The sequence below is a fragment of the Xenia sp. Carnegie-2017 genome, unplaced genomic scaffold (genome assembly GCF_021976095.1).
Source record: "Xenia sp. Carnegie-2017 unplaced genomic scaffold, XeniaSp_v1 HiC_scaffold_2, whole genome shotgun sequence".
Classification (NCBI taxonomy): domain Eukaryota; kingdom Metazoa; phylum Cnidaria; class Anthozoa; order Malacalcyonacea; family Xeniidae; genus Xenia; species Xenia sp. Carnegie-2017.
In genome coordinates this window covers 430,910-451,270 of record NW_025813482.1, presented here as the reverse complement: position 1 = coordinate 451,270, position 20,361 = coordinate 430,910, and the positions used below count along the sequence as shown (strand labels likewise).

The window sequence follows — 20,361 nt, the reverse complement described above, 5'->3', positions numbered from 1 at the left end:
AGATAATAATGTTCAATGTTCAATCCTAAGAGAAATGAAGAATTTTCACCTTCAACCTTGGGTACCCATATTCGTGCTCCAGATTTGGTTTCTATGTATTCTTTCGTTTTGCGATTCCCTCCAAGCATCACAGGAATATGTTTTTTCAAGATCGAAAGCCACTGGAAACGGTCTTCTTTCTCTTTAAATTCTGTCTACAAAAAAGAACGGTTATGTTTTACAGTAGATATCATTTCAAATTACATAGACAGCAAATTATCAAAATAGCTATTTTCCGTTAATCGTTGGTTGGAAGGCACACTACGGAGTGATTAGACAGCTTTAGCAAACGCAACGCGACGTCAACTAGGACGTCTACAAGTTGAGAAGAACTGGGTCGAGGACGATGTTGTATTGTCAACTTATTTTGGTTTAGCATTTTTGAGACGGGGAGTCGAGGACGTGAAAATTTATAGTTCACTTTTAAAGAGTTTATTTTGTTCAATGAGACGAGTAAAAAACACATATTTCTAACAAAATACAAATGTTTGTTCAAAAAATAGTGAATTGGAATTCAAAAATGTTTGATTTTCCGTCGTTCACTGAAGGCGAATCCCAGCAATGTTTTGGAAAAACAAGTTAGTTTGTTTATGTACTTATTCTTCATGAAAATCTTTTATTTTGACACCTTAGACATCGGCCATGTCTTTATCAACTCTCTAACATGTGATATTGAATAGATTTTAATTAAAAACAAGTCGCTTTTATAAAAATTATATGTACGATGTGAAAAACAGTAAAAAAACAAGTTGTAGTAAAATTCGCCATAAAATGGACTGGAAAAGTTGTTAAAAATTTTTAACATTTTGTTTGTAGCTATTCATGTAAACAGAGCAGTGTTTAACTGAAATAACGTTCGACCCAACGCAAAAAAGAAACATGTTTTAAATACAAAAACATACAAGGGAAAGCCCGCTCGATGTTTTTTGTTTTTAAGTTTGCATATTTTGAGCTTTTCCTACAGTTGCAATGTCAAAAAACTTTTGCAGCAGAAATTATGAAAAACATACAAGTTTCGCTTCAAAAGTGGAAAAATTGACTGTAAGAACTGATGTCCCGTACACGACGTCAAATCACCCATTTTCACGTCCTCAAATCCACAAAAACTCCGTCCTAAACTTGACCGGAAGCACAAGCACGCCATGCGCGCCATTAGTGAGTTTACGAAACTTCACATTTTGACGACGACGCTGGGAGTTAACGCTAGTGCGCGTGCTTCTTGACATTTTGACTGCTTCCTTTGGCGACGACGCCGTGAAATCGTCTTCTTTTGACGCGTCCTGCATGTTCAAGATGGCAGATGAACATCAAAATACAAAAAAGGTTGGAATCGAACAGTTTTAAGTGTTTAAAGCATTTTTCAGCAATAAGATATTGTTATGTTCAGTTTGTACTGAGATAAGGGCAAATTATTTAACACAGAGTACTAAATCAATTTTTTTCAAATATTTCATTATATTTGAAAACTCAACTAATATTTTATTATATTTCATATTACACAAAATATTATATATTTATAATTAGTTTATTTGTTTGGTTTCCTTTGCATCCTTAATTATTTTTGTAATTTTAGCAAAAAAGCAATGACTTGGACAAATGAATTTAATAATGCGATTCTAGTTCGTGAAATGTACTTATTCCAACCATGGAACTTCAAAAAAGGAGCGCAGCAACGAGGTAATGCATGGGAAATGATTTGTGATACCTTAAATGATATGGATGGCCCAAAGTTTAACGTGACGCAAAAGTCTGTTCAAGACCACTACACTTTACTTCAAAAACAACAAAAGATTAAGAGAGGAGGAAAGAGCTTCTGGGATCTCTCCAGAGCCGTCTGCAGTAGAAATTTCCATTGAGGAAATTATTCCATTGTTCAAAAATAGAGATGAAGAAGAGAAAATTTTTGGAAGAGAAACAAAAACAAAATTCTGTAGCTGAAGTAGAAAATGTGTGCGAGCACACCTTACCACGCCATTAGAGAGATTTAGCAAACACTACGTATCGTCTAAGACGCCGTGAAAATGGCGTAAATATGGCGTGGACCCAACCATATATGGGAATATCACGCAATTTTTTATGCCATTTTCACGACGTCTTAGACCAGGGTCTCCAAACTTTACAGCCAGAGGGCAACATGAACTTTCATCCAGCATGTTGCGGGCCGACGAACCGTATACCGCTGGTCAAATAGCGATGAAGAAGTATTTTACACTCCACTCTTCTTGAAATCGCCGACATTCATCATCTACTTTCCTTTTTCTTTTATCGGCCATTATGAAGCATTGAAATATAAAAAATTTCCACATCATCTTTCAGATTTTTAAATTTCGCAATGTGCTTGAAACGGAAGTAGGAATTTGAGACAAAAATTGACGTAAGCCACTCTTGCAAGTTGGCTTGCGTCATAACGTGAACTTTCTGCACAAAGTTTATTTTGCTTAATAATATTATTTTTTCTTAAGTGTCTCTGCGGGCCGGATTGAGAGGCCCAATGGGCCGTAGTTTGGAGACCCCTGCCTTAGACGATACGTCGTGTTTGCTAAATCTCTCAATTTTCACGTCCTCGTCGACGTCGCGTTGTGTTTGCTAAAGCTGTCTATTAACACAATTGGTGACATAATTTATTCAAACCTCATTCAAACGTCACTGATGATATACGACATGACAACGCTAGGTGGCAACTAGCTTATAGCTCAATGGTGGTAACACTATATCAAATATTGTTACAACGAAGTTGGAAACATTTAGCTTTGACTGAAGCAAAGGCTTTTTTTAAAAAAGGAAATAACGTCAAGAAATGAGTTTAAAAACAACAACGAAATAAACGGAAGAGTTTTCAAGTTCATTCATCAACTGGCATCCACAAAACAGACATGCTAATTGCGAACTGTTGTTTGACTTACAATTATTTGTTGTATAAGAGATTCTGCTTGAAGACATTTGTTTTTCTCACCAATGATAACAAGTTGAACAAAATCCCCATGCTGCTCTATAAAAACGAAGAGATAATAGTTGATAAATTGTGACGAAAATGTTCAACAAATGCTTTCTACATTTAATATATACAACTTAATAAGCATTACTTATGGAAAAAACCCCGCATATCAGAAAATTATCATAACCAAAAACTGACACAGAAACATTAAGCATCAAAAATACGTAGCTATATTTGTGATCAAGCTGGGCATAAAATAACGCCAGGCATAAGCTACAATATTCGGACAATGTTTTTCAAATCATTAAAGCTTCAACAAAAAAAACACACACACACAAACCCACTTGCCTTCTCGAAGAGGAACATTGATTTGAGTTTCAGAGTTTGCAATGATACGGTTGATCACAGTGTGATCTTTTCCAACGACTACACCAACATACTTTCGCTCGATAGAAACCTCTTTTTTATAGTTTTTGAGATCCTTGAAGTCATTCTGTGTAAAAATAACAATGACAATGCGATCAATAGACAGTACAGTAGCTAAGTAAATCATTTCACATTAATGTATTGGTAATAAATAATAAAAAACATGAACACCAAATAAATAATCAGCAAAACGCTCAGACAAATTTTTTGATCAAAAACTGAAAATATTGAATTTCATGCAATGATTTCCACAGTTAGCAGAAGTTTCTTCAAACTTCGGGGGGTGAGTTTCACCGCCAAATGGGCAAGAAAACTCCGGCTCTAGCTTAATCATGCTTTAGCTACATCAGACAGTTTACATGTCCGAAAATTTAAGATATTTCAAAGGAATGAAGAATTCTTTTTGTCATGCAAAGCGAGCAAATTTCTTTCTTTTCATATTAATTTTGTGTTCAATGAATTGACAAACATGTCGCGCCTTGCATACATGAGAGTTTTCAGGCTTAAAGATGAAGCAGAAAATTACAAAGGCTTTATAAAGGCTAGCTGGCCAATGCTCCCAGGTAGAACATACCGTTTCTCAGTAACGGTAGTCCTGGCCAGAGATAAAACTCATTCAAACGTTACTGATAACGCAAGACATGAGAAATACAATAATCGCAAAGAAGTACGTAAGTTTCGACAGTTTGTCCTTGTAGTGATTAACAAAACTATCAATTTTATAGATTAAAAGGAGCCATTTTCAACTTTGGTATGAATACTAAAGCGTGTTGGCTAATAAATCATCGCATATTTTTGAGAACATTTTATGCACTTGCTATAACCGACCATCAGCGATAAACGTCACCGATTCTAACGGCGCTTTGCGATGAATGGTAACTACACTTAACTTACAACTTTTTGTCGTATGAGAGATTCTGCTTGAAGACATTTGTTTTTCTCACCAATGATAACAAGTTGAACAAAATCCCCATGCTGTTCTATAAAAACGAAGGAAGAGATAATAGTTGATAAATTGTGACGAAAATGTTCAACAAACACATTAAAATGCTTTCTACGATATATACAACTAAATAAGCATTACTGTATGAAAAAACCCCGGCTATTTACCAAATACTGACACAGAAACATCAAGCATCAAAAATACATAGCTATATTTGTAAACAAGCTGGGCATATAACAACGCCAGGTATAAGCTACAATATTCAGACAATGTTTGGAACTTTCTAAATCACCACAGCTTCAATAGGAAAACACACAAACCCACTTGCCTTCTCGAGTGGGAACAATGATTTGAGTTTCAGAGTGTGCCATGATGCTGTTGATCACTGTGTGACCTTTACCAACGACTACACCAACATACTTTCGCTCGATAAAACCTCTTTTTTATAGTTTTTGAGATCCTTGAAGTCATTCTGTGTAAAATAACCAAGAAAAAGTGATCAATAGACTGTATGTACAGTAAATCATTTCACATAAATGTATTGGTAATAAATAATAAAAACATAAACATCAAACAAACGATCGTCAAAAATGATCGTCAAAACGCTCTAACAAATTTTTTGAAAACTTGAAATTATTGAATGTCAATGATTTCCACAGATAGCAGAAGGTTTTTAAAATTTGGAGGAGGGGAGGGTTAATCGCCAAATGCGGCTAAAAAACTTCGGCTCTAGCTTAATCATGCTTTAGTTTCATCAGACAGTTTACATGTCCGAAAATTTAAGATATTTAAAAGGAATGAAGAATTCTTTTCCCCATGCAAAGCGAGCACATTTCTTTCTTAATTTTCACATTAATTTTTTGTTCAATAAATTGACAAACATGTCGCACCTTGCATACGAGAGTTTTCAGGCTAAACAATGAAGCAGAAGATTACAAACGTGATATGATTGTGTTTGAATTTTCTTATAAAAGCTAGCTGGCCAATGTTCCCAGGTAGAACATATCGTTTCACAGTAACAATAGTCCAGGCCAGATATAGCTAAAACTCATTCAAACGTTACTGATAACGCAAGACATGACAAAAACAATAATCGCAAAGAAGTGTGTAAGTGTTGGCAATTTATCCTTGTAGTGATTAACACAATTTCCAAATAGTGTAACAACGAAATTTGCAACTTTAACCTCCATTGAAAGAAAAGTTTTTTAAAAAAGACAACAAAATCAAGAAAAGAGTTTTTAACAAATCAACGAAATGAACGAAAGACTTTTCAAGTTCAATATTTAACTGACCTAACATGCTACAACCATAATTGAGTATTGTTTAACTTACAATTGTTTGTCGTATGAGAGATTCTGCTTGAAGACATTTTTTTTTCTCACCAATGATAACAAGTTGAACAAAATATCCAAGCTGTTCTACAAAAAAAAAGGAAGAGATAGTAGCTAGTTGATAAATTATGCCGATGTTAAAACTTCAACAAACACAAAAAAATGCTTTCTACAATAGAGTATACTATGCATGCATGCATGCATTACTTAAGAACTTGCATTCATATCAAGAATCCCTCAATCAAAAACTGAAATGGAAACATCAAACAACAAAAATATATCTGTTATCAAGCTGGGCATATAACAATGCCAGGCATAAGCTACAATATTCGGACAATATTTTGAACTTTCTAAATCACCACAGCTTCAATAGGAAAACACACAAACCCACTTGCCTTCTCGAGCGGGAACAATGATTTGAGTTTCAGAGTGTGCCATGATGCTGTTGATCACTGTGTGACGTTTACCAATGACTACACCAACATACTTTCGCTCGATAGAAACCTCTTTTTTATAGTTTTTGAGATCCTGAAAGTCATTCTGTGTAAAGCAATTTGATTAGTGGGCTGCACAGTAAATTATTTGACATGAATCATGAATGCAGTGGTAGACAACCACTTTGTTATCTTGCAGTATAAGTGACAATCATGTGAAATATTGCAAAAATTATAATGTATATTAGTAGAACCAAAACTACAGAATCATTGAAAAATGTACATAAAAAACATGGACTACTCCATAACTTCCATTTTTGAAATACAAAATGACTTCTCTGACAAAGTGTGTGTCTAATGCTTCATAGTAGCCACCAGTTGCAACTTCAATGCAGATAAATACTTAATGTTTTCTTTATAAGCATTATAAACATAATTAATTAAACTAATTGCTACAATATTACATTGAAATATGCCATCTATCTTAGGGAAAGATTCATTTGAATTAAAGTAACAACTAATTGCTTTGATAGTCTAACTATCTTTCCAAAATTTAACTAAATATTACATAAGCAGTAGACTAGCAGCGAGTGCATGGGCATATCCAGGTGGGGCACAAGAGTGCACATACTTTTTCAGGGATGTAAGAGGATTGAGAATTGAGGGAGCTTATATTCACATAATCGTATGTTATAATCAAAGATCAATCACAATTTACTTCAATAGAAACTGATAAAGTAGAATGTGCCCATATGATTAGCCACCCTCCACCTTCTCTTCAAATTATTCATGTTCTGGCATCCCGCTTTCTGAGCTTAGATATTGTCAAAACTTGTCTAATTAGATCATCAATCAAATTACCAACCAACATGAACTACGAAAAGCTTTATGTCACAAGCAATAATCATATCACAGATATACTTACAACACTTTTCAATATGTCTTTCTGTGCCTGTTTGCAGGCTGTTGGAGAACCACTTATGTTAGAACCTGATTCACCTTTGTTCAATTTTTTTGACATTTTGTTTATTCTTTCCAATAATGTGTTCCATATATAATAAATTGATCAGGCACACAAACAAACATTTTTGTAATGTTGGGATATTTTCAACAAAATCAGTTCTAAAAGAAAGAAAAATATGGTCCTCATTTCTAAATTTAACTCACCAGCAAATACTGTAAATATTACCAATGAACTGTTGCATTTACAGGGCCTGACATACAGACGCTTATTTCTGCTTATGTCAATGGCAAAGTTAACCTCCTTCAAAAAATAAACTTTATAACATTTCAAACTTATACATGAATTTGTTCCATGTTTGTAAATGTAGATCATCCAGGTTGGTATAGTCCTGAGAAGGAATGTTTTTGTTGTTGTTGACTTATTACTGTTGTTGACTTTTGTCGTTGTTGACCATTTACTTTATGAATTTGTTTGTTAGGAAGTTTAAATTTATGTTTGAACATTTTAAATCTAAAATGCAACGGTTCTAGGGGTTATGGATTGCCTCAACAATGTCAACTCCTTTTTTAAAGTTAAAAATAAATCCTCCAGGCTACCACCATAGTAAAAGGTGAGTTTCCACAATCCACACATAAAGGCATTTTGGAATTGGGGGATTTTTGCCACCCACAAAAAATCTTGACAGTGGCATTGATTTTTGTTCACATATTCTATTAAACGCCTGTATTTTTCAGCGTGGTTAACAAAAGCATTTCATTATCACTACAAGAATATGTGCGGTTGCTCCGTTGTGGCCAAAAAAATCAGAGTCTGTTGTCAGTTAGTTCGAACAAACTCCTGTTAGTCAATTAATGACGATGCAGCTATACTAATTCTCGATAATAGAACATGTATATGAGATTCGATCGAAGTTATCACCAAAAACTTGAACTAGAAATAGAGTATATAAACATAATAAATACCTCGGCTTGGTATAGATTAACGCCACCTTTACCAAATCTGATTATAAAGTTCTTCCTTTATCACTTTATCAGTGTTTATGAATGCCCATATTCATAACATGTCAAAGAAACAATAAAGTGCCGACTTAGTAAATGCCATAAACAAATTATTCTGATCACGAGCGAACGAACCGGGGGGGGGGGGAGGGCACGTCCCGTAAAAGGCCAACAAGCTGAAGTGCTTTTTTTGCATAAAAATTTACTTTTTGTTGAAGGTAATAAATTTCAACATCAAAGTTGCTTTTGATATTTAGAAACATTGCAATGGGCCGTTTTTCATAACTCATAAGCTATTTATGTGCATTTGTAAAGTCTTAACGTTAATACTATTTATAATCAAGAGTAGTGCTATTGTCACTTATAACTGAAATTAATAAAGGAAATTTTTTATATTTTTTTAAGAACAGTTTGAATAAGGACACTTTATACCTCACACATTTGAGTGGGTTGTATCCTGGACTCTCCATCGAAGGCACTCATTGGTGGCTCTGCAATAGAAAACCAATATTTTGGGCTGGGGGCAGAGTTAGGGTTAGGGTTAGGGTTAGGGTTAGGTTTTAAGGGCGAGTGGCTGAATGGTTAATGGCGTGAGCTGTAAGCCAGACGGCGCGGGTTCAATCCCGGCTGGTGGCACATTTGGCAATGTGTCTGTAAACCTAGCCCGGGTTGACCAAAGCCATGTGAGGGAAATTTGGTAGAGGAAACTATGTCGTCGGATGGACTGTACCTGCATCTGCATTGTTGCCGCCTTGTCACACGGTGTCACGCTGATATCATCGTTGTGGTTGCGTGAAGGGTACGAGTGATTGTAGTCTGGTCAGCTGCTTTCACTATAATTTCAGTAACCAGGATTTTCCACTTCGTGGAACCCTCATACGTCGAAATCGACGGAGTCCATTATGTAAGAGTCAAGGGGGGTGGGGGGCAAAATCGTTTCCAGGATGTTCAGCTACAGTGGCCGACCAATGTGTCCGACTTTGGCCGACTATGATTTCATTACTTAATTGTATGTATTATGAACTTAGCCCCATATGCTTACCCCCCACCCCAATAATTTGACTGCAATTTTGAATAGAAGAAAAATATTTTCAAAATGGATGGCGGGTAAGTCAAAAGTAGGTACGAAATGCGTACACGTAGGTAGCCAACAAAAATATTTGGCTAAGAAATAAAGTAGATTCAACGAGCATAATTCAAATAAAATTATATATTTAATATTTTTTACCCAAAAATTGTTCAAAATTTGAAAATTTTCTTTTTTCATGACCCAGCAATTGTCTAGTCCTTTCTGCATTTTTCGATGATCCCAGTTTAAGCTTCGATTGCATGTCACGTGACTGCACTCACAAGCTTTGCACAAGAAAATGACGTCATTTAGATTTCTCGCCACTTTTAAAGGGTTTTTTTCTTACTAACTACCATTTTTGCTATAGTTGTGTTTCAAAACAGTTTTCTGAGATGTCGTTCACACAACCGATAAATCGGTTAAATCGATTAAATTCACCATTGTAAGTTTGTGTGAGTAAATCGAGCAATGTGTCATCAATACAAATAATACTGAATTGGTCTAATGGCAGACAGTTCATCGCTCCAAGTACACGAGATGCTAGTACTGATTGCTTGAAATTGATGTTTGTCATTGCCATCTGGTCTACATTAGATCAAATTCATGACTTTAGATGTTAGTTTTTTATGAAGTTTTGTGAAGAATAGGATTGTTCGTTTGTATAACCGATTAATTGAGCTCATGTTTAGTTCTGCTTGAAATATATGACAACAGGGAATATAGTACAAGTCAATTTTTGTGTTGAATGTTTTCACTTAATATTTCTGAAATTTAGGAGCATTTTCTTATGATTACGCCATGTGCTGATGGAAAATCACTTAGGCTTGGTCTTTGTACGAAGACAGACGCTTCTCAGCTCACACTGTCGCATGTACTATGTTGGGTATTGGATTCATTGTCATTCTCTATATGACCTTACACACAGTACAATTTTACGGAGTGTAAAGAACAACTGGGCAAGCTTGAATACTTTATACTAAATGTAGTAAATCGAGCAGATACCAAAAACAGCTAAAATAGCTTTATTTCTACAAAAAAAGGTAAAATTCATTTTTCATTAAGTAAATTAAAGAAGTGATTTATTTCATTTATCGTATGTTTTCACTCAAATCTCTCAACTACATCCAAAACAAACTGTCTTCCTCCGTATGCTTAAGTATTAATTCTTTGTAAGAACCGACGTAACAAAATTTTTAAAGAGATCCGCTTTAGATTTTTAATTCTATTCGAGTACTCAGAGTCAGCAAGTACTCTACTAAAAAATCTGTTTATAGTACTACATAAGAACAGTTCCATATATAATCCCGCAAGAATTATTAACAGAGAAAGAAAATATGCCATGACCAGAAGAGTTAAGACTTGGTTGAGGTATGACCTATCAGTGGTATCGCCCTTCTAAATTTCCAAAAATGAGCAAACAGACAATTTTTCTCTAACAGAGGAAGCAAACAAGTCTGTTCAACAAAATAACAATGGAAAACGCAACTTTGGAACATTAAGCTACTGAAAACAATTGCAAATAAAGGAATAACGACAAGGTTGAAAATGTAAAAAGTTGCATTACATTTTCACGATTTGCTGTGATATTTTTGTAAATCTCTTCTCCTTAGCTGATCTTATTATCGACATTTGTTGGCACCCCTCTTCGGTGCCTATATATGCATGTTCTAGGACTACCGTTTTTCCCATGTAAACATGTCAGCCCCAGTGGTCAGCCCTACTGACAGGGCTAAAAGTAGAATTACCATGGTAAATAGTACGTTCATTCTTCGTTCCTTTGTGCAATGGCGTGGGACAAATGAAGTAATATATTGATAACCAGTAACTTATAGCTGAGTGACAACGATAGAAAAAACAAAAACAGGTAATACAAGAATCGTTATAAATGTTCAGTTAGCCATGTTAGGTTTTTAATTTTACGCAAAACCGCCAGGGACTTATACGAACCATACTCCTGGGTTCAAACCATTTACTTTAAAGTTAACTTCATTAACTGTATATTATAACTGTGGAAATAACTGTTCTGCTTCAATTCATTTTTCTTGACTCATATTCATTTCTGCGCCCCTCCAGAAGTCAACAGCTGGGGGGCTCCGCCCCCCTGCCACCACGCCACTGTCTCTGACCTTCTACGATAACCAAAGAAGTATTCTCTCAGTCAACAAGTGGGGGTCGTTTGACGCTTAAGCCCGGTTTTCATATAATCGTGTCGATGGTTTGTCGTCTGAAAGCGTGCAGGGACGATATCACACGCAATCGTTTCAAGAACAGAGTTCTATCCAGACGATTGTAATCGCCTTCATCGACTCGTTCGTTTCGATCGTCTCGAAAATGTTTCCATAAAAACGCTCTAATCGTCCCTGCACGCTTTCAGACGACTGACGATCGAGACGATTATATGGAAACAAGGCTTTAGATTCCCACCAAACCAAAAATAGTCAAAGTGTTCCACATCAAGGTCAGCTTAACACGTTTGTTTTACTGAGGCCCTATGTCCTTTGTGAAAAGGTGAGTACTTCGTGTACGTTCCTCGGTGAGCAGCGACATTCGTGTTTTTCTGCACAACTAGAACAAAATGAATTATACCCGTTTTTTATTGACATTCTGAATCTCCCTGGATTGTCATCAATGAGTTGCTCGACATTTTCAATTATTGTAAACTACCATTATACTTATATATAGCACACTTTCACATAAAGTAATTTATAGACAAATCATTATGATTCTAACACAACTCAATTCAACTTGCCCTAAAACATATATATGAGAGTTATGAATTTGACTTAATGACTGACCGACCCTCTCCTCTTAACCAATTTATCGGCAGACGTTGGTAATTTTCAGAAGTTACTACCAATCAATGTTGCCCAATGGGTGGTTTTCCCACCAATTGGGCTGGTTTATAAGCCTGTTTGCGGGAAATTTTGGGAGGTTGCGGGTTGCGGGTTTTGGGCTGGGAATAACTTTTGCGGGATTTTTGGGCTGGAAAAAATTTGATGATCTAGCCTCCTCGTGTTTTGTTTTGTCGTGGTAAACAGCAATTGTGCTAATCTAACATGGGAAAGTGGGCAAAATACCAGAAAAAGTATTGTAAAGACCGGGAAAAGGAAGAAATCTTGAAAGAATGGATTTTGAGTGTAACAGGAGATGACCAAAAAGCATATTGTAAGTACTGCAAAACTCAAATTCGAGCACATCATGGGGATCTAGTTTCCCATGCAAAAACTGAGAAACATAAGCGCAACAAGCAACCTTTTTCCAGTTCAAGAACCTTATTTGAGTTAGGTTGTCAAAGTAAAAAAGTAGACAGTTCTCTAAAATTTACAGAGATAAAGATTGCTGCCCACATCGCGTGTCATTCTAGCTTAAACACCGTGGATCATCTTGGCGAGTTATTTAAAGATGTCTCAGGGAAAGATGTTAAACTCCACAGAACAAAGTGTACTGCATTGATTAAATGTCTGTCAGGACCAGCAATGTTAGAACAGCTACTTCAAGAATTGGTCGATATCCCTTATTCACTTATTATAGATGAAACATTGACATTGGCAATGAAAAACAACTGTACTTTATGGTTAAATATTACAGCATAGCCAAACAACAGATTCTCACAAGCTTCCTTGGACTTTTGTCTATTGAATCAGGAACGGCAGAGGCCATTTTCAAGCCATAATTGAATTTTTGAGAGCAAAGGAACTTGATATCAAGCAGTGTATAGGCTTGGCCACTGATGGGTGCAACACAATGTGTGGAAGGAACAATTCTGTAATCACAAAATTTCGTGAACTATGCCCTAACATAATACATATAAGATGCATTTTTCATTCTATCCAACTTTGTTCCTCGCATGCTCTTAAAGTAATGCCCCGGAATGTGGAGTTCATGGTGTCAGAAACGCACAACTGGTTTTCTCATAGCACTTCTAGGCAACGAAAGTATCGCCTGATACTATCAACGTGGGGGAAGCACCTTTGAAGATTTTAAAGCTCTCCGACACACGTTGGCTATCTATTTCTGCATGTGTTGACCGAATACTCCAACAGTTTGACGAACTGAAACTACACTTTCAGCTTGCCGAAGATGAAGATCGCAACTACACTGCAGAATTACTTTTTCAAATGTATAGTGACATGGAGAATACATTATATCTAATTTTTCTGCAGCCTATCCTTAAAGAATTAAACCGAGTAAATAAGCTGTTTCAGCCAGATTCTGCTAACCCGTTGCAACTCCTCACTTATGTTATGAGTTTTTATAAAGCGTTTCTTTTCCGTACTATGAAGCCTGTGACCTTTACAACATGGTGCTCGATTCTCATTTACGACATAGAGGATGAGAGAAATCATTTGCCTCTTTCTGCGGTCGACTTTGATATTTTATTTCAAGTGGCATTGGCGGAATCAAATTTAACTTCTGAAAAGGTTGATGTAATCAAATCTAGATGTCAACAATTTCTAGTTGAGTTGCTCAGGCAAATGAAGCAAAGGTTGCCATGCAATGTGGAGCGGCTTGAGTCTACTGCTGATCTAAGTCCAACTGTTGATACAGGCAAACAGAAACGATCTCTTCAAGACCTGTCGTTTCTTCCACTATTTTCTGGAGATTTAGGTAAACTTGACCAACAATATAGTCGCATTGGTTCAATCCAGTGGATTGATGTCAACGACCAGAAGATTGAGCAATTTTGGATTGACGTCATTAATCATGTTGATGCTTCTGGGGATCACGATTTTCAAGAGTTGGGAAGCCTTGCACTTTCTAATTTGGCTCTTCCTTTTAGCAACGCAATAGTTGAAAGAGCATTTTCTCTGGTGGCTTTGCTAAAATCCAAACTAAGAAATCGAATGGGACAATCGCTACTAGAGAATCTCTTGAACGTGAAATCATATATGGCAACGCAAAAAATTTGCTGCAAGAATTTCACTCCTTGGCCTCAAATGATATCTAGGTTTACTTCAGAAATGTATGAAAGTACAGAAGACGCAAACGATGCGATATACGATATCAATGTGTAGTTTGGTTTAAATTAAATATTTTCAACAGACTTGGGCTAGTTTTACTTGTTTTGATGCAAATTTGGGCTATTTCTTGCAAAATATAATTGGGCTATTTATGAGCTACTTTTAAAGGTAGCTCGGGCGGGTTTGCAGGGTACCCATCTAGCAACACTGATACCCATTTCCACTCCACTAAAACTCTGCTAAATTTTTTCTTTCTGTGTTACCGTTCTTTCAAGGTACTTAAACCATAATCTATTCCTTTATTCAACACAATAAGGTGTTTGCTTGTGAAAACTTGTTATGGTGCTTTTTGTTCAATTGACTTATGTTAGCTTAATATTATAGCATATATTGCAAGTCTGTATATCTAAATTTTTCTTGTCATTGTTATTTAACCATACAGAAAATAAACGTGCATAAATCTGAGTGTTTTCAATATAATAAATGTAAATTTTATAATAGTCTAATAAACCATGTTTTGACTATGTCCAGAGTTCAGAGCTGCTTAAGTAAAGCGTTTAATATTTTTCTTGGCTAGAGCCAATGCTTATGGAGATGACTTTGTATGTATTAATTTCAGTGATGGTATCTGCAGGTAGTCTCTAAAGTCTTCATGATGGTAACACATAACCATGAGCAATAACCAGCTCAAAGCCTGGGTGGGCTGTACTTTCACTTACTACTAAGTACCAACATGAAGGTAAAACCTTGAATGTAGCCAACATGAGCAATTTTTGTATGATGAATGTATGAATGGTGAAGGGTAAGGACGTACAACAAATGAAAACCAATTAATCAAGGTTCTTTGTTGATTTCACAAAATATCCGTTGAAAGTCATTTTCACAAGTATCAGACTAAATTCCTTGTGTTGGATGCAGGGGCGGATCCAGCTTCGTATATGAACTTAGTCACAATGTCGCACCGTTAGCGCGAATTTTCTAGGGGGGTCCAGGAACATGCCCCCCCCCCGGTAAAATTTTAAAATTGTATTGCAAAAAACGCTATTTCCTGCGTTTTTGCAGTTGGTCTTCTAAAATATTTATTACTGGAATGAGCTAACATTCTTGCTCATAAATTATCGATTTTTGACCGTTTCGCTCAATATCAGAGCTCATCAGCATGCCTAGGAAACTCGCAAAAAAATATGCTTTGAGGGCTTCCGACATGGACGGCCTGGTTCATTACAAACTTAGCCTAAAAAAATTCTTTACGCTTCATCAATATGGAATTTCATTTTATAATGGTCTAGTCATACCTATATGCTGATTATTATGCAAACGATTTTGTCAATTTATCAAATGAAGTTGTCAATAAAAAATAAGCAAAAAAATGTTTGTAGATTTCGATCGTCCAGGTAAGTAAAGTCATGAGAACTATTGTTTGTGTTTATATTGACTGAGGTTAGCGGCAGTCATCTTTACAGTCAAGAGTTTAAAAAAGGCATGAAGAACTTTCACTCCGAACTAGAAAGCTAGTTCAATTCTTCTTTTATTTTTTGCAAAAAGATCTATAATTTTTTCTATATCTAGATTAATGTCCTGATGAATATACAATAAAGCAAGACCATTTAACCTGTCAGCAGCCATAGTACTTCTTGTATAGTTCTTTAGTCTTCGCAAAGCAGAGAACGACCTCTCACACTCACAAGAAGTGACTGGAATAGTACCTAAGATCTTTAACAATACTTTTATGTTCTCAAAACCTGGAAAATTTACCGACTTTAAAGTAGAAGAGACATTTTCAGGAAGACAAGTTCTAGAAGACGATTCCCAGTATTTCTGCCAGAGATCAAGTTCACCATCTAAAGCCTTTGGATTTGGAAGATCATCCAAGAACAAAGAAGAAAATGAATAAAATTTTTCCTTCCAAGAAACGCCACAAGAAAGACACAAAAGTAACTTGGATGGAATTAAAACAAGCCATAATATATGCTAGTTGCTGATGAATCAAACCGTTTTTCTAACTCAGAACACAAGTGATCAGCTAAAGGAATGGTTATTGTTTTCTTAAAGTAATCAGATACAGATTCAGACGGAACATTACTTCTAATTGCCTGACGACCACAAGTTCTAGGTTTTTTCTCTTCAACACCCACCTTTTCTGCCATCGTCAATGCAATACTGTACCAGTTAGCATGATAAACATCGACTTCATTTCTTACAGTTCTCGACATTATTTTTAATGCCTCAATCAAGTTCAAACCGTCAGCAATATCATTACTAGAAGACTGAAGTAACTGAGTAACTGGAAGAGTAAGATCAAAAATACATCTAGTTATTACGAGTGCTGCAATAAAATCAAAAGATGTCAAAAGATGTAACAGAGGGGAAGCTTTACTAGAGGTCTCACGATTACACTTGCCTTCGACGTTAAAACTCATTTCTTCCAAGGAAAAAACAATAGCAACATACAGTTCTTCAAAAGTATCTAAGCTAGTAATACGCTCGACCCATCTTGTCTTACAAGCACTTTTCAATCTCTTTTTTGCAGAATCTGGACAGCGTTCTCCAATGCATTTCTCCAAAATTAGTTGTCTGCATTGGGAAGAGTTGAAAAAGTTAGCAACTTCCTTCACATGTTCCAAAACATTTCTTACATACTGAACAGCACAAGTCCCACAAATACTAAGATTTAATCTGTGACTGAAACAATGTGTGTAAATGGCTTTCTCATTCAAATTCTTAATCCTTGCAGCAAGACCATTAATGCATCCAGCAACAGCACCTGCGCCATCATACCCCTGCCCACGACAGTCCTGAATGTTCAAATTCAACTCTTCGTTTAAACATTTCAAAATCACAGATGCAAGGTCCTTCCCAGACATACCCTCACTACAATGAATGAAACGAAAAAATTCTTCTCTTATGTTGAACTCCTCGTCAACAAAACGCAAAACCAAAGACATCTGTTCTTTATTAGAAATATCACATGTTTCGTCTGCAATCAATGCATAAAACTTGCTCTTCTTTACTTCAACTAGAAGCTGTTCAGTGATGAATTGACCACAACACCTAATTAACTCATTCTGAGTAGTTTTAGAGATGTAGGAGGCATTTTTATCATGATGCTTAAGATGGGATTCCAAAATGGTGTCCCCTGCACGAACACGGAAGTTTAATAATTCAATAAAATTACCAACATGCTTTTCAGAATATTCACCAACTTCAGGATGATACTGAGAATCATCCCGATGACCTCTAAGTGGTAATTGAAGGCGACCTGCAAGAATGATGGTATCAACTACTGGAACTAATTTTTCCTATTCTCTGAAATCTTTTTCTTTAAGTTACTGTCAATCATGACGTTTATTAGCTGGCTTTTACCGGAACTCTGATCCAAGATTTCCTTAAGAAGAGCCGAAGTGTGATCATGAAGACCTGATGATGTACTTATAAGCCTTTTTATTGCACTTTTAGCATCAGGCCAATGTGTTAATGGCTCTAAAAAAAAATGTTTTGATTCGCCTGTTTTTGGAGGGGAAACCTATCACCAAACAAAACATATGGTAAGCAAAAACCACCATTAAGACTTGGAGAATGAAAAAGCCAAAGATAATGCTTCAGCCAATCATGTCGAAAGGACCTACTGCGACCATTTGCATCAATAGTTTTAGGAAATTCATAGCATTCATCAGGTATGAATACATTCTTCACAAGTTTTTCAATTTCATGAATTTCCATACCTCTCACCTTTTCTCTATAGAAACCAACATCATATGGATTTCTAGGCAAATCAGCATTTGCAGTTTTATTATCTGGTAATTGCAAGGTAGAAGATGAAATAAAAGAAGCATCACAAGAACCCAAAGCGCTACTGTGAGATATACCATATGGATGAGCCTTAGTTGTCATGGTTGTCTCAGTAGGACCAGAAGGTGTAAACCTCAACTTTGTTTGTATACTGGGCTTTTTAGCTTGTGACAAGTGACTACTTCCCTTTCTTTTAGTTCCCTTCCCACCAAGTATCAAAGGCACATAGTGATTGTGTTTGAATGCAGTTGCTTGAGGAGCTGAACCTTCAAAGCAAAACAAAACTTGCAAATAATTACTAGTGGAAGCACAAGCTCTAGATCGAATTCGAGGTTCAATTCTTTGGTTAAATAATAAATTCCACCTATAAGCACTAGAGTATATGTCAGGATAATAAGAAAAAATGCTACAGGATGTAACTGAAGAGAGTGCCAACAAACAAACAAACCCAGTCCATGCCATATCTTTTGCATTTAACACAGCTTCTGCCCTGACCAGTTCAGCAACAGAACAACCACTTCCAGCACTATCAATAGCTTCAAAAGAGACTGACATGGCCACCATGCTTGAGATGGAATCAAAGTGTTTGTTATGCTGAGTTTCAAAAAGATTTGAAAAACATGGATGTTTCGCATAATAATCAGCATATAAAAATAATTCTATAGAGGTCATGAGCCTCAAAATAGTCACCACAGAGTTGTCACCAACAAGCAGAATTGACAATGAACTATAGAGGCAGTTGCCATTTGTAGCAGATCTGAAATAATGTTATGTAAATTTCAAATATTATGCTTCAGTTCATTTTTGTATATCTTATCTTAAGTATACTATTAAACACATCAAGAAATAAATCAATAGAAACGTTTTAAATATGATCGAAATTCGAAAATTTGTTTTGTTTTGAATCACATAAATAAACCACAAATGACAAATCCATCGGGCATTACATCAAGTCAATTTATATTTGCTTATATATTCTTGTGTAAGCATGCATGCATAACATGTCATAAGTTTTCTAACCTTAAGGCAACCAAATTTGTGTTCTTTGTCTTGGCACTCTGTGGTATGTAAAATTCGGCATTGATATTTCGGAAAATATCAACACCGAGACGATCCAACAAATGATCGTTGGTAACAATGCTGTTGACTTTCAGGCAATCCAACATCTCTCCGTAGAGTTGAGCCATAAAAGTCCCATCTTTCCTCGTAAAAGCATCTTCGACTCGATCTGTGAAAGATGCCATGCTTCTCATTAAAATCGTTGCTTTTGAAGCTCAAAGATAAAACCTCAGTTATCAACAATCTCAATCTGTGCTGAATTTCGCACAACACCGCTAGAACATTTCAGCAAAAACGGCGGCTCGTTAGTCAGCACAACGGCAATAAACCAATCAAGAGACAGATTTTAGTCTCCAAATTCAGCACAATTTAAGGCGTGCTGACTCTGTGCGGGTTAGCTATGGGTATTTCTCCCGCAAGTGAAATATAATTTATTTTAGCCACTTGATCCCTTAATCCCAATCTTAATCCATGTCTTGGAAACAATAACATTGCTCAGTGAATTCACGTTGTTGCACAATTTTCTCATAATACTACCCCTAACCCTGACAATATGTTTATTTTTCTAATGCTTTCGTTGTGAGGACAGAAAAAATTTAATTAATTTTCGGATAAAGAATTCATGATCATTATTCATACAACGAAACAAACTACACCATACCGAGACGAGACTCGAACCTGCAAAAGACGAATAGAAAAATGCTCTTCGTCCTTTCGACAAAACGGACTTTGTTCAACACGCGGCAAATTGTTTTTATTTTGAACTAGGGGCATTTAAAATTTGATTAATTTTTTCCGCTGCTGTGAAGAATTGAACTACGTCGCGTGCTGAATGTGACGTAGTTTCAATCCGCCCCTGGTTGGATGGCCCATATTTCTTCGACCAATTTAAAAAGTCATTTATGGTCATCAAAAAATAATCAAACTGAACTGGTATAAAATAAAATGTACAAAACAATAAAGATAAAATTTAGTAAAATAATACGTGTTAATGTCTACGACCATACCACAAGGAAATCACCGGTTCTCGCCTGGTCACCGAAGTTAAGCCTTGTCGGGCGAAGTTAGTACTTGGATGGGTGACCGCCTGGGAATACTTCGTGTTGTACACTTTTTACATTTTGATGATATAATCGAAAATTCTAACATAATAATATCATTATTTCCTTTCTAATTGAAAAGCCTTGCGTGCTAAATACATGGTGGGTTAGGTTTAAATTTTGCCTCTATCGTATTCGACAAAAACATAAATCAACTTGGTCAAAAAAACGCAATACAGATTCAATGTTCCGCACATTAAAGGCAATACAAGCATCCACAATATTCTACATAAATACAAGTGCAGGATGCATAGTTGGTAACTTTTATTCAATGTTTGTTGTGGGAAATATGAAAAATTACAGTAGAAACTAT

The 20,361-nt window shown here is 35.9% G+C and overlaps 1 protein-coding gene and 1 non-coding gene across 6 annotated transcripts in view; one reads left to right on the top strand and one right to left on the bottom strand.

The window, feature by feature from the left end:
* LOC124440703 overlaps positions 1–19,187 on the bottom strand; it is a 33,090-nt gene extending 13,903 nt beyond the window's left edge. The window contains exons 1-8 of one of the 5 annotated variants that reach the window (XM_046991130.1): positions 18,910–19,187; positions 8,503–8,561; positions 7,034–7,230; positions 6,070–6,214; positions 4,295–4,380; positions 3,323–3,467; positions 2,943–3,028; positions 50–194 (exon numbers count right to left, since the gene is read on the bottom strand). In XM_046991130.1, the coding sequence (XP_046847086.1) occupies positions 50–194; positions 2,943–3,028; positions 3,323–3,467; positions 4,295–4,380; positions 6,070–6,214; positions 7,034–7,129 (703 nt within the window). In that variant the 5' untranslated portion in view covers positions 7,130–7,230; positions 8,503–8,561; positions 18,910–19,187. Of the gene's footprint in view, positions 1–49; positions 195–2,942; positions 3,029–3,322; positions 3,468–4,294; positions 4,381–4,671; positions 4,816–5,675; positions 5,762–6,069; positions 6,215–7,033; positions 7,231–8,034; positions 8,188–8,502; positions 8,562–18,909 lie in introns of those variants that run through there. The other 4 variants (XM_046991129.1, XM_046991128.1, XM_046991131.1 and 1 more) reach the window with 4 other exon arrangements.
* Positions 19,188–19,941: 754 nt separating this feature from the next.
* On the top strand, positions 19,942–20,060 carry LOC124440857. The gene has a single exon (XR_006946784.1). It is a non-coding gene; the product is annotated as a 5S ribosomal RNA (ribosomal RNA).
* Positions 20,061–20,361: the final 301 nt, after the last annotated feature.